This window comes from Phocoena sinus, chromosome 4 (assembly GCF_008692025.1).
Source record: "Phocoena sinus isolate mPhoSin1 chromosome 4, mPhoSin1.pri, whole genome shotgun sequence".
NCBI classification, from domain to species: domain Eukaryota; kingdom Metazoa; phylum Chordata; class Mammalia; order Artiodactyla; family Phocoenidae; genus Phocoena; species Phocoena sinus.
Window position 1 is genome coordinate 39,526,370 of NC_045766.1, and position 13,961 is coordinate 39,540,330.

The 13,961-nt window shown below is 39.5% G+C and overlaps 1 protein-coding gene across 7 annotated transcripts in view; it reads left to right on the forward strand.

Moving 5' to 3' along the window:
- LOC116752880 (schwannomin-interacting protein 1) overlaps nucleotides 1-13,961 on the forward strand; it is a 625,076-nt gene that overhangs the window by 591,112 nt on the left and 20,003 nt on the right. For all 7 annotated transcript variants that reach the window (XM_032630024.1, XM_032630019.1, XM_032630022.1 and 4 more), the window contains one exon: nucleotides 4,655-4,773. In XM_032630024.1, the coding sequence (XP_032485915.1) occupies nucleotides 4,655-4,773 (119 nt within the window). The remainder of the gene's footprint in view (nucleotides 1-4,654; nucleotides 4,774-13,961) is intronic.

Consider the following 13,961-nt stretch of genomic DNA (forward strand, 5'->3'; position numbering starts at 1 on the left):
CATTTTAGACGTTTCACTTTTGTTTTATGACAGTATTTCCCAAGGCCATTTTAGGAGGGGACATGGCTCCGCTTGCCATAAACACACTTGGCGAGTGTAGTTTTGAGTCCGCTTCTCCCTTTTCCTGTGCACTTCACTGTTTCTCGCCCTGGGGCATGTTTGTGCTTTGGGGGTTTGGAGGACATAATTGCCCTGCAGGTGTAATTCCTTAGAGAACAAAAGAAGTTTGAAATTACACATACATACATACACACACACACACACACACACACACTCATACTTTACACATGTGGGCAACAAGAAGGAAATCAGGTTCCAATTGTTGAATTTTAAGAGAAAAACTGTTTTACTAGTCAGTTGAATCATAGTTACTTGAAAGGTTAGGGCGGTTTGTTCCGAAAGGAAGATTGAGCAGTGGTGTCCAAAGAGTGGCTCTGATAAGAAGATATTTGTATTGTAAGTATTTGCGGTTATGATTAGGTATGTGGTGTGTATGTTTTGCAGTCAGGTGTGTTCTCCTTTTCTGGGAAAGCATCACATCCGTCTCAGGAAAGAAGTCGATCTGGATCGAATGAGTCCTGCCTCTTATCTTCAACATGGTGTCCACGTGGACACCTTAGTGATCGATGTGGAGAAGAGAGGTGGAAGATCTGGCACCAGAAAGATGGACGTTCAGAACTCTCAGACCTTTATAGAGAAATAAGCAAAGCTAGGAGTAAGTAGTTTAGAGAAAAGCAAGTACATTAACTGAAAAAATTTAAATATTTAATCTCACTGGTAATCAAAGAAATTAAAATAAAAAGAATAACACTTTTTGCCTATCAAATTAAAAACACTGGCATTTTTTTTTAAGTGAAAATACTCAGTGTTAGCCAGGATATAGTGAAAGCTGCACCCTTTTTCATTGCTGGTGGGCATGTACATTGGAACAGATTTTCTCTCGAGCGGTGTGACAGAATGTGTCAGGAGCCTCAACAAGTGTTCACACTCAGCTGATCTGGTAATTCCACTTCCAGGAACTTATCCTGAGGAAATAATCAGACATGTGGGCAGGAATTCATGTAAAATGCTAACTTCTCTGTAATTTTTAATTGGATACAACCCAAATGGGTGACAATAGAAGATAACGCCAGAGGAGAGAATGATATGTGGCCATTTACAATTGTATTTTTTAAGAATTTTGAATGAAGGAGGGAAATTCTCATAATATAAACATTATGATCTCAATTTTATAAAAAAGAGAAAAATACACATATAAGGTAAAAAAAACTAGAAGAAAATATACCAAAATGTTAGCAGTGATCTGTGTCTAAGTGGTGGGATTATGGTGGCTTTTATATGCTTTATACTTTTCTTGATTTGTTCAGTGGGATCCAGAGAGAGAAGAGGAGAAGGGGAGAAAGTTTGTGTATTACAAAACAGTTGTCTTTAAACTGTTAATGAAGTATTCTGTATAAAAATAGTAATTAGTGTAAACAGAAATATTTTTAAGACCTTCTCCACTATCTATAGCTTTAGCATACAAAGTAAATCAGGAAAGATAGACATGAAATCAAGTGTGTGTTCGCGCCTCAGACCTGGGAAAGGTGTTTTCTTTAAATAAAACCTCTTCCAGACTCCAGGCTGATGTTGGACAACATTAGTCATTAACACACATGTTGTGATCTACCGATTTTATATTTGAATATTTCATTCCACTCAACGGTTTTCTGACTGTAGAGGACATTGAGTGAGATTCTCTTTTGGCTGTTATATGGATTGAGAAATAGGTTCACTGACTACATTGAATCTGTGTGGCAGATTTGGGGATTTTGAAATGAATTTGTTTTAAATAAAGATGTCAAGTGTTGTGGTTCTGTTTTGGCAGGACCATCACCAGTACCAGCCTTACATATTTGGAAGGGTGGGTTGCTTTAATTAACGTTCCCAGCAGTACAGTTGCAAGTAGTTAGTGAAATTAAAAGCATTCTTACTTCCCTTTACGACTTCATGGTTACTTTCTCAGGGCTCAGTGCTGTGCTAGCCCAGTAACAATATGAGATCAGCATCACATCTGTAACTGTATAAAAGTAGTCTTGGGACTTCCCTGGTGGCGCAGTGGTTAAGAATCCGCCTGCCAGTGCAGGGGACACGGGTTTGAGCCCTGGTCTGGGAAGATCCCACATGCTGTGGAGCAACTAAGCCTGCGAGCCACAACTACTGAGCCTGAGTGCCACAACTACTGAAGCCTGTGTGCCTAGAGCCCGTGCTCCGCAACAAGAGAAGCCACTGCAATGAGAAGCCCACGCACACCAACGAAGAGTAGCCCCTGGTCACTGCAACTAGAGAAAGCCCGCATGCAGCAAGGAAGACCCAATGCAGCCAAAAATAAATTAATTAATTTAAAAAAAAAAGTAGTCTTTCACCTTGTGGCTGTATTAACAGATACACACAAATACAGGAGCTCCTAGTATGACACAGTTCCACTGGTACATGACAAAATGGCGGGGGAGGGATATCTATATAGACAGATAGATTTAAATATAATTGCTAAGTATGAAAGTTGAAAGAATGCTTGTAGTGTCCAAGAATTTTTAAATGTTAGAGAAAAGGAGAATGAAGATGAGCTTTCCTTCGCCCAGAAGTTCTCAAACCCATTGAAACTAAATACCCAGTGCTAGAGTCTAGGGATGTGTATTTTACACTTGATCTTAGCCCAAAGGTACAGAAGCAATGGGAATGTGCATTTTAAAGTCTCTACAGGAAATTCTGATGCAGACCGTTGAAGCTGATGCTGTCTTAGCGGTGCTGCGCTGTTGTATATTTTATTCTGTGCTTCCCATATGATATCTACTAGCCACCTGTGGCTCTGGAGCTCTTGAAATGCAGCTCGTATGACTGAGGGACTGAATTTTTTATTTTAATTAATTAATTTTTAATTTGAATGTAAATAGTTACATGTGACTAGTAGCTATCATAGTAAACAGCAGCCTTAACCTGTAGTATATTGCCCTTCACTTGGGGATGAAATGAAGCCATTTTTCAGCCTGTCCTTCCCATAGGTTGTACATTTCATTACTGTGACACAGTGATGCTCAGATGATGGCTCAGAGCTTTCACTGTAACTTGTGGGTACTGGCAGCAGCAAACGTGGCTCCAGAACCTCCTACTGAGAGAATCAAGGCGGTCGTGCGTTCCATAACCACACCCACTCACGTGAGCTGGGTTTCGTTATATAATTTGTTCCGCAGAGTCTTCAGCCCCCTGCTCAGAACATAAAATGGTGCTTCTCACAGCCTCCCTCATCCCACCAAACAGAAAACCAAAATCTCATTCTCACCCCAGGATGTCTAACTCATTGTTTGTTTTTTGTAGTTGTTTTATTTTTAGCTAAGGAAATCATGTCTCATCTTCTGTCGTTTAAAGGGTTTAAAAGTTCAGCATGGTGAGTTTTTATGGGACTTTTATGCGAAGCCAAGTGTTGTAAACGTATCCAAGTTATCTCAGAAGTGTAGTTTACCAAATCCTTTTCCTATGCACACCGACCTGACTTCCCTTCAAAATATGAAACAGATGGGTCCAGTGAGAATCCTCCAGCTATTCCAGGCACTAGGTTAGGATTTCTCACAATCTAAACCTGGTGAGATGAGCTTGAATGGAAACAAGAGTCCCCATCAAGACTGTAATGGGTGGAGGCAGGGGCTGTGTCTATCCGTCCTGGGCCGTCTTCTAGCGTCACAGCGTAGCTCCTGCCTCTCAGAGAGGCTTGGTGCCTGTTGGTTGAACGAATTAATGTTCTTGCCATAGAGAAAGTGGACTGAAGGGACCATGTAAAGAAGGGAAACGATCCAGGGAAGGGCCACATTTGAGATAAAAGTGATTTGATTTAGGACAAAGTGCTTGCCCTCCATGACTTTACTCTGTTATATTTAGCAGGTAAGAAGAAGAAAGATTATAGTGCCCAATAACCTACAGGTGACCCTTTAACAACCCCTGGGGATAGGAGCGCCGACCCTCCACGCAGTCAAAAATCTGCCTAGGGCTTCCCTGGTGGCGCAGTGGTTGGGAGTCCGCCTGCCGATGCAGAGGACGTGGGTTCGTGCCCCGGTCTGGGAAGATCCCACATGCCTCGGAGCGGCTGGGCCCGTGAGCCATGGCCGCTGGGCCTGCGCGTCGGGAGCCTGTGCTCCGCAACGGGAGAGGCCACGGCAGTGAGAGGCCCGCGTAACACACACACAAAAAAAAATCTGCCTATAATTTATAGTTAGCCCTCTGTCTGTGTGGTTCCACATACGCAGATTCAACCAACTGTGGGTGGTGTGGCACTGTAGTATTTACTGTGGAGAAAGATCTGCTGTAAGTGCACCTGGGCAGTTCAAACCCGTGTCGTTCAGGGGTCGACTGTGGTTCTGTCTTGATGATGATCATTTACTACCGTGATGGTGATTTCCGAGGCTAGCGATCATAAAGGACTCCAAAGCACTGAAAATGCTCACAGACGTGGAATCAGGAAAGACTGGTTGAATTTCAGTCTTAATAATTCACATGCTCTTGTGTTTTGGCCTGTTTACTTTTTGGCTAATATTATAGTTCTAAGAGACTTAGCAGTTAGATCGCCTCTGGTTGTGACGTATCTGCCTGCTTATCGGCATGTCTTATTTTCCTGAAATTTTAGGCACAGAAAAATGAAAGAGAATCTATCCGACAGAAGTTGGCACTTGGAAGCTTCTTTGATGATGGCCCGGGAATTTATACCAGCTGTAGCAAAAGTGGGAAGCCAAGCCTTTCCTCCCGGTGAGTGTTTTGAGTTGATTTTCTGATATGTGCCTAATGGATTTTGTCATCTGACTATGTATGTCTAATAAGAGATATCCTTTAAATCCTTGAGGATTTTTTCCCCATAATACTGCCGCCTTTATTTGCGTGCTAGACAGATCCCTCTCCACCTGTTTGTTGGGTTTGTTTTTTGGGTTTTAGTTTTGGGGATTTTTGGCCCATTTGCCCAGCCATTTGAGGTCAGATTTCTATATTTCATCTTTTTTCTAGACACAATTCTGATTTTGCATTGTGAAGGGGGAGTCAAGCTACACTCTTAAGCAAGCTGACTGATTCTTGGAGAAGTGTGGCAGACCACCAGATTTCCCATTAAGCAGTCCCAAAGCATCCAGCCTGACCCCCCGATGCATTTGATTGCAATGAATACTGGTAACTGAGAAATACAATTCCCACTTTGATCATTGAATGTTTATTACAGAGCTTAAACTGTCCTGCAGGTGGTTTGTTTTTTTTTTTACCTTAATTGATTTCAGGGTATCACTGATCATTTGCATAACTTCTAATTCCAATTAAAATATATTAAAATTATGATTCTATCTAGAAAATAGGATTGTAGACCAGAGCTTCTCAAACTTTAATGTGCATATGTATCACCTGGGAATTGTGTTAAAATGCTGATTCTGATTTAGTAGGTTGGGGTGGGATGTAAGGTTCTGTATTTTTTTTTCTTTTTAATTAATTAATTATTTTTGGCAGTGTTGGGTCTTCGTTGCTACACTCAGGCTTTCTCTAGTTGCGGCGAGCAGGGCCTACTCTTCATTGCGGTGCGTGGGCTTCTCATTGCAGTGGCTTCTCTTGTTGCAGAGCGTGGGCTCTAGGTACACAGGCTTCAGTAGTTGCAGCACACAGCCTCGGTAGTTGTGGCTCACAGGCTCTAGAGCACAGGCTCAGTGGCTCTGCGGCATGTGGGATCTTCCCGGACCAGGGCTCGAACCCGTGTCCCCTGCACTGGCAGGCGGATTCTTAACCACTTCACCACCAGGGAAGTCCCAAGATTCTGTATTTATAACAAGCTCCCAGCTGATGTTCATGCTGCCAGTCCATAGGTCACACTTTAATTAGGGAGGGTATAGACAATCTGCAAAATTAACTATTACGAGTACAGGTATTCCAAGTGATTAAAGCACATAAAAGATTGTTCTAATAAAGATGGTAGTAACTGAAGACCCATCAGCATTCTCTTGATCCCTCCCCAAATATCCATTTCTCGTCAGAATGTCTGGCTCTTCCTTTGGGCTCTCTAAGAGCAAATATCCCCTGTATAAATACTAGGTATACTTACCATGTTAAACCAGGTGTGGGAGACAAATGATAGCATTCATGCATTCATTCAGCCAACAGATTTCCACTCTTTCCTTCATAAGAGGCCCAGAATTAGACACTTTAGTATCTATTTTATCAAGCTTTCAGCAAGCCTCATACTTCTGTCTGATCCTTACAGATTCGTCTAAATCAGCAAAAATCAGAAAGCACACACACACTCATATATGTGCGTATTTAGGAGTCACTCCTGGTGAGCTAGTGCCTGGAGACAGGAGCTGTGGCCTGGCCATGCAGTGTTTAGGCGTGTCCTCCTCAGCTGGGTGTGGGCCAGCTCAGGCTCAGAGGATTCCCTCGCTCTCGGCATATGTCATTCCAGAGCTGGAGGGTCAGCCTTCCCCTTTGCTATGGAAGCACCTCTTTCTCCTCCTAGTGGGATGTGGCAGGAGGACCTCGGGCCTAGGGACCTGGACACCTGAGGGTTAGTCCCAGTCAGCTTCTAATTCTGAGACTTGAGCAATTTACTTAGTTTTTACCATGCCTCAGTTTCCTCACTTCTGTAAAATGAGTAGATTGGACCCCATAGTCTTATAGATCTCTGCTACTGCCCTCTAGTAGTCCCCAAAGCACCAAAAAGTTTTCTTCTAGAAACCCCATCTCTTTGCTCAGCCCTGTCATGTCCATCTGGTCCAAACGGGAGCTGTGGTTTTTAAAATCGAAGTTGTGTGTGTGTGTATGTGTATTATATGACTTTGAAAGTAAAGTAGAATTAACTACAGAGTATATAATAACAACATAAAAGTAACAGTCCCTGGTCCCATCCCTCTCTATCCTCATCTCACTCTCCAGAAACAACAACTTTTAACTCCTTAGTTGTTTAAGCTGGTATTTATGTCTCTGAGTAAAATGCTTATCTTCTTACCTTTTACTTTTAAACCATTTACTGACTGCTAAATACGGAAGGTTGGGATTTAACTCTCTTTTACAGCCCTCCCACAGACATATCTATATATTCCTCCCCATCCTCCTAATATAATTACTTTATAATTTGGGGTCAAATAACCATTCAATTTTACATTATTAAGGTCATATATTATTCACCTTGAACCATGTAGTAAACTATGATTACTTGAGAAATTTTATTGTTTGTTCTGAAATTTAAATTGCCCCATTTTCCCCTTTGCCCGTCCCTGATTTGACTGCTGTATTATATTCCACCATGTGAATGTATCTCTTCTGATGATAGGCATTGGGTGTTTCAGAGGTTCTGCTCTTATAAACAGTGCTGCTTATAAACATCCTTGTATGTGTCTTCTGCTGTCTGTGTGCAAGAGTTTCTCTCTGGTGTGTACCTTGGACTGGTATTCCTAGGAAAATACATGAATGTTCCTATTTAGAAGATAATGCCAAACTGTTCAAAATAGTTGCACAAGTTACACTCCTACCAGCAATGCTTCAGAGATCCTGTGGATCTATATAGCCTTTCTAACACTCAATATTGTCAACTTCTTTCACACTTTTGTTAACTGAATGTGGGTATTAAATGATATTTCATTATGTTTATTAGCCATCTCTGTTTCCCCTTCTGTGAAATGTCTTTTTGGGCCTCATGTCCAAATTTCTATTGGATTCTTTATGTTTTTTTCATTGATTTATGGAAGTTCTTTAGTTATGATTCTAATCCTTAATATGCTGTATGTATGGCAAATATCTTCTCCCAGGTTGTAACTTGTCTTTTCACTTCCTCAATGTGTCTTTATGACCAGAAGTTCTTAATTTTAATGGTAATTTTTATCTAACTTTTCTTTTAGAGTCAGTGCTTTCTGAGGCTTCTATAAAAAATCTTCTTCTATCCTAAGGTCCAAAAGGCGTTAACCTAGATTTCCTGTTAAGAGTTAAAAGTGTTTTTTTTTTTTAAGTCTGTAAGCAGTCAGGGGTTGGTTTCCTGATTTGGAATGGAGAAGTCTAATTTCATCTTTTTCCATATACATGACCATCTTTTCCATCATATTTATTAGTAACAATTCTCTTTTACTGACTGATCTAACAGACCACTTATGTATGACTACATTAATGGGAATACATTCTATTTCATTGGTTAGTGTTTCTATCCCTGCACCAGTACCATACAGTTTTAATTACTATAGCTTCAAAATAAGTCCTGATATCTGGACTCTTTACTCTTTTACTGCCTATTCTTGGTTTTTTATTCTTCCATATAAATTTTAAATCATCAAATCAAGTTCAGCAAAATACTGTCTTGGGATTTTTGACTAGAATTGCACTGAATCTGGAAATATTGGGTTGGCCCAAAAGTCCGTTCTGGTTTTTCCATAAGATGTTATGGAAAAACCCGAACGAACTTATGGAAAACGAACTTACGGAAAAACCCAAACGAACTTTTTGGCCAACCCAATAATTTAGGGGAGAATTACATTTTCACAGTATTAAATTTTCCTATCCCTGTTTTCCATTTAGAGATACTGCATATCTTTTGTTATATTTATTTCTAGATATTTGATATTCTGATATTATCTTAAATTCTCTTAGATAATGCTTTCTTGTTGTTTGCTGCAGCTTACTTTGTACACTAGTCGTGTATCCAGCCATTTCGTTATTATTATACCTAGTATTTCTCTACTCTCCTATTATTTCCAGTAAAGTTGTCTGTACATTCTTTGGACGTTTAAAACAATATCATCTACAAAAAATAGCAGCTTTTAAAATTCCTTTCTGTCCTCCTACTTCTGGTTTCTTTCTTTGTTTTACCGCACTGGATAGGTACCCTAGTACACTGAGGATTAAAAATGGTAGTAGTTGGAATCCTTAGCTCATTTCTCATATTAAATGGAATGCTTCTAATGTTTCCATTTAGGATGATGTTAATTTTATGTTTTCTTTAATTTTACTCTTTATGAGATTAACATTGTTCCCTTATATTCATAATTTTAAAAACATTTTTATCATGAATGGGTATTTGATGTTATCATGTGCTTTTTCTGCATCTGTTGAGATGATTGTATGATTTTCTCTATTAATCTATTAATGAATTACATTTATAGATTTTCAAAATATTGAACAATCTTTGCATACCTATTATAAACCAAAATTGGTTGGGGGTATTATCTTTTTTTGAACAGTATTGGATTTTATACATAATATTTTATTTGGGGTTGTTATACTTACATTCATGAGTCACATGGGTCTGTTGTATTCTTTTCTTGTAACTTTTTTTTCTGGTTTTAGTATAAGTTTATGCTGGTGTAAATGAATTAGCTACTATTCCCCCTTTCGTATTGTCTAAGAAAAGTCTACATAATATTGGAATGAGCTGTTTCTTACCAGTATAACCATCTGGGCCCAGTGTCTACTTTGTATGTTTGATTTTAACAGCTTCTGTTTTTTAAGTGGTTTTAAGATTGTACACACTTTTGATTTCTTCTTGAGTCAGTTCTGATGAGTTGTATTTTCTAAGAATTTGTCCATTTTGTTTATGTTTTCAAATTTTTTCCCATCATGCTTTCTCATTTCACTGAGGGCATTAATTTTAGTTAAATTGTTCAAAATGTTTCCTTCTGATTTCTACGTTGTCCATGATTTTTTCTGAGTTTGTTTTTTTGTTCATTTTGATTTCTATTAATAAGTAAGTGTAAAACACTAAAAGCTGTTGTAAAGTTTCTGGTTGGGGCTTGGAGACATATATTGTCTTCTCAGAGAGACCTTCCCTGACTACCCAATTAAAAGGTAAACTCCCAACCTACCTACCACTTTCTCTTCTCTTACCCTGCTTATCCTCTTACCCTGATTTGTTTTTCTTTGTGGTCCTTATCATTACCTGATGTTGTATTATATATATTTTTAATCTGTTCCTTGTCTTTCTCTAGTACGAAAATAATTAACCCCAAGAGAGCAGGCCTTTGTCTGTTTTGTTCACCACCATAACTATTGCTTCGACAGTGTCTAATACATAGTCACTGAATAGTTGTTGCATTAATGAATGGTGAACTTCACTTCAGAATGGTCAAATAAAAACACAACTGTTTGTAAGGGTGCATCCAATTAAAAGTGCTCAAAGCTCTTTTCTCTTGGGCTGTAAGTTGTCACAGGGAAGAACTCTTCAACTTCATCCTAAGGAATTTTAAGCCTGGCTGCCAGTGTAAGACTCTAGCAGGGGAATGGTTGACAATTCAGCACGTAGAATTTCACTTAATTCCTTTGATTTCAGTAAGGCGCTTCACTGCCACCTCAGCTGTGCCTAAGGGAGCCCTAGCCCAGAGCTCCCCTAATGCAGCCTCTCTAGATAGTAAACTTTCTCATCCTGCCAGACCACACATAGTCAGGACAAGTTAGAAGATCTAGGTTTTCCTTTCAGTTGTTTAATCAGTTTGGTTTGTACGCAGCCTTACCCCACTCCCCTGCCTTTGGATGCACCTGAGTATTTCCAGGATCCTGAAGTGAAAATGCATGTGCCTTCTCCACCAGCCACCCCTGCAGACACCTAGCAAATTGAAGTAATTAAGTCAAATACCCCTCATCCATCTGCCTTTTGTCTTTCAAAATATTTTCAAACTCTCTTGTGGGGGCTTCCCTGGTGGCGCAGTGGTTGGGGGTCCGCCTGCCGATGCAGGGGACGCGGGTTCGTGCCCTGGTCCGGGAGGATCCCGCAGGCCAGGCCGCGGAGTGGCTGGGCCCGTGAGCCATGGCCGCCGGGCCTGCGTGGGCGGAGCCTGTGCTCCACAACGGGAGGGGCCACAGCGGTGAGAGGCCCGCGTACCGCAAAAAAAACTCTCTTGTGTGCCACTGTCTCCTTTTCCATTTCCTTTGTCCATGTAAGTTCATACCTTATTTCTTCCTTTAATATTATTTTAGTAGGATTTCAGAAGAGAGAGAAGATAAATTCCTGTGTTCGATATGCCATGTGTAACTAGAAGTCTCATGAAGGTTTTTGTTATTTTTAATAGCAGAAATATAAAATCCTGTGCAGAAACCATGTATGTAAAACAAAGCAGACCTCTGGTCCAGGAGGACTGAAGGAGAGGGGTTGGGATACCCCCGCCCAGAACATGCCATCCCCCACCATTTCCCTTCAATGCCACTCTACTTCGCGCTCAGTGCCCCTCACCATCCCTCCCCTATAAACCCTCAAAGCCCACCTGAAACTCTTCTGGCAGAGCAGAATTTGAGAATCACTTAGTCATCTACCCTCTTTGGAGACACAGCTATCTAAACACATACGTATTTCACAGTAGCTCATAACAAGCTACACTTGTTGACTCGCCATAAGGAAGATTATTTATATCCTGTTCGTTCATATGTTTTCCTCTCCACATTCTGGGATGAGATCATCCTCTCTGAGAACACGATGACTTTTTGGATCCCCTTAGGGTGATGGTTAATAATGAGACTTAACGTTCCTAAGAAATGTCACTTTTTCCCTGTAAATTTAAAGTCTGCAAAGACTGACTGCCATTCTCCTTCCTCAGTAATAATGTAGGAGAAAAGCCTTAGGAAAGGTTCAGTTGCAATTGTGTAACCCATATTCTCCATCCCTATTAGAATTAGTGTTTCTCTAATGTATTACAATTCCTGAAATTCTTCATTGAGCTAGAAGTACCTTACCTCTTTCTTACAAAAGTACTTGAGGGATGTTAGAACTTTGAGGTCACTGATGTGGCACTCCAGAATGCTCCAAAGCACACATGTTGAACTAGTTAAATAATCAAAACCAGGTAAATATTAGCTGAATTTACTGCTTTAAGGAGCTCAGGACTCAATTTTAAATGAGGCTGAGGACTTACAATTAATTGCCCAAGCAATGGATTCTGAAGTGTTAAGCTTACTTTTAAGGCAGGGCCTACCCAGGTAAGTAGGATCCTTTGGCAAAATAGTGGACTTCTATTTATGCATTTTAAAGGGTGTTTACCTGTAAAAATTCACTTCATATTATGTGAGAAATTGTGAAGTAGCGGGAGGGTCCTTTGGGAAGACAAGTTTAAGCTGCTCCTGTGAGAGTAAGTCCTTCTCTGTTGGCCTTTGGGTTTCAGCCCCACTGAATTTTTCTAATTAGTGCTATCTCCTAAAGTACTTTTTAAAAGAATGACAAGCTATTAAATGTAAGCTAGACTTACGATAATCCCATAAAGACATTTCATGCCCAATACTGCAGCAAAAGAATTTTTGATATTGCTTCATAACTCAACTAATTAAATTTGACTTATACTGAAATGTGGCCAGTATAAGAAGTGCCGTATTTTTCTTCAAAATGTGCTAATCCACACATAATCAGCTTTTTCAAACTGAGATCGTATGACCTTTGTCCATTTTCTCTGTTTAAAAATGTTCCAGCTAAAAGCTTAAAAGGAAATGAGAGAAATGAATGACCTATTTTTGAAAGAAGTTTCTAAGAAATGTTAGATTTACTCATGTTCTTAGAAAAATTAAATATTCCTTTTCTCTTATGACTAGTATAATACTTTGCTATAAAATATTTTTTCATTGACCAAATTAATCTTGAATCAGCATTATATTTCGGATTCTGAGTTTATATAGCTTAGTGTTACTAAAGGAATGGAAACTGGCTTGGCTGCTTGAAAACACAGGACAGAGTGGTCATTAGTAACAGACATCTAGGAAGTCTTTCATTTTTCAAACATTACAAGCTGATTTGACATCATGGAGAAAACTTTTTCTGCCATCTCCATTCTCCTTTTCTCAGAGTAACACAAAATGAACCTGACCCCCCCACTTCTCTTCTTCCCTTACCCCAAGATAGATTTTATTTACATGCACATAAATATAAATACAACATAATACAGTCTATTCACAAAGTATGCAATGTAATATTGTAACCTGGAAAAGGCTATATACCCTTCTCTCCATGCGTTGTGAAGATTATGAAAAGCAGAAATGCCCCAGAGAGCTTTTGAGACGCTCGTTTGAATAATGATTACTGTTTACTTATCTCAGCCGTTCCAACATCCCCAGATCAAAACTCATTTCTTTCTTGTTCTTATAGGTTTATTGGCGAATGGCTGAGATAAGACCAGTAATAGTTACCCACCACCTCCTCTTGTGTTTGGGCTGCGTGGAGGGGAGGGGGCGGGGAGGCACCATAGCCCAGGGAGTTGTCTCGATAGGACAGATAGCAGTGATCTAGAGAAGCTTTAAAGAAATTGGATTCATAGGAGCTTCGAATGTGAGGAACTGAGAATCTGAATATATAATCTGCCACAGATCACAGGTCAAACCAGCCTCATTTTGCCAGGAAAGTAAATCATCCTTTTGTCTCTGATAGTAATAATTTTTGCATAATTTCCTGGAAGAAGTAAGCACAGTGGTCATATATACCCAGCATGAGTGAGAAGAGGTTGTCCTGTTTCAACACAATGAAATTTGCTTTCCTGAAGTAATAGGTACATACTACAACAACTTCTTTGTAACATGCAACATACCTTTTGAACTTCATATTAATCTCATACATGTATACTATTAATTTGCTTAGAAAATCCTTCATATGAGTAATTCCAAAATACCTGTCATTGCAAATGGTAGTTTGCAAATTCTTTTTTTATACTATTTGAAAATTCATCGGGTAATCTACAGAAAACCTATCATTTTTATGCCCTCCTCCAAGAATTATCTGCAGTATTCTAAAATATTACACAATTTTTAAAGTGAAGCAAAATTTGAAGTGGATCTTCTGAAGAGTAATAGGATTAAAATGGCAAAACAAATTTAATCATGTAAGCAATTCTTCTCTTTTACAAACCTGAAAGAAAAGCAAATTGGCATTTGTGAAATTTTCTTTGTCTAATAAATAGCCTCACTTTACAATAATGCCAATGACCCCAGTTTAATTAGGTGCAATTAATTTTGTGCAAGCGATA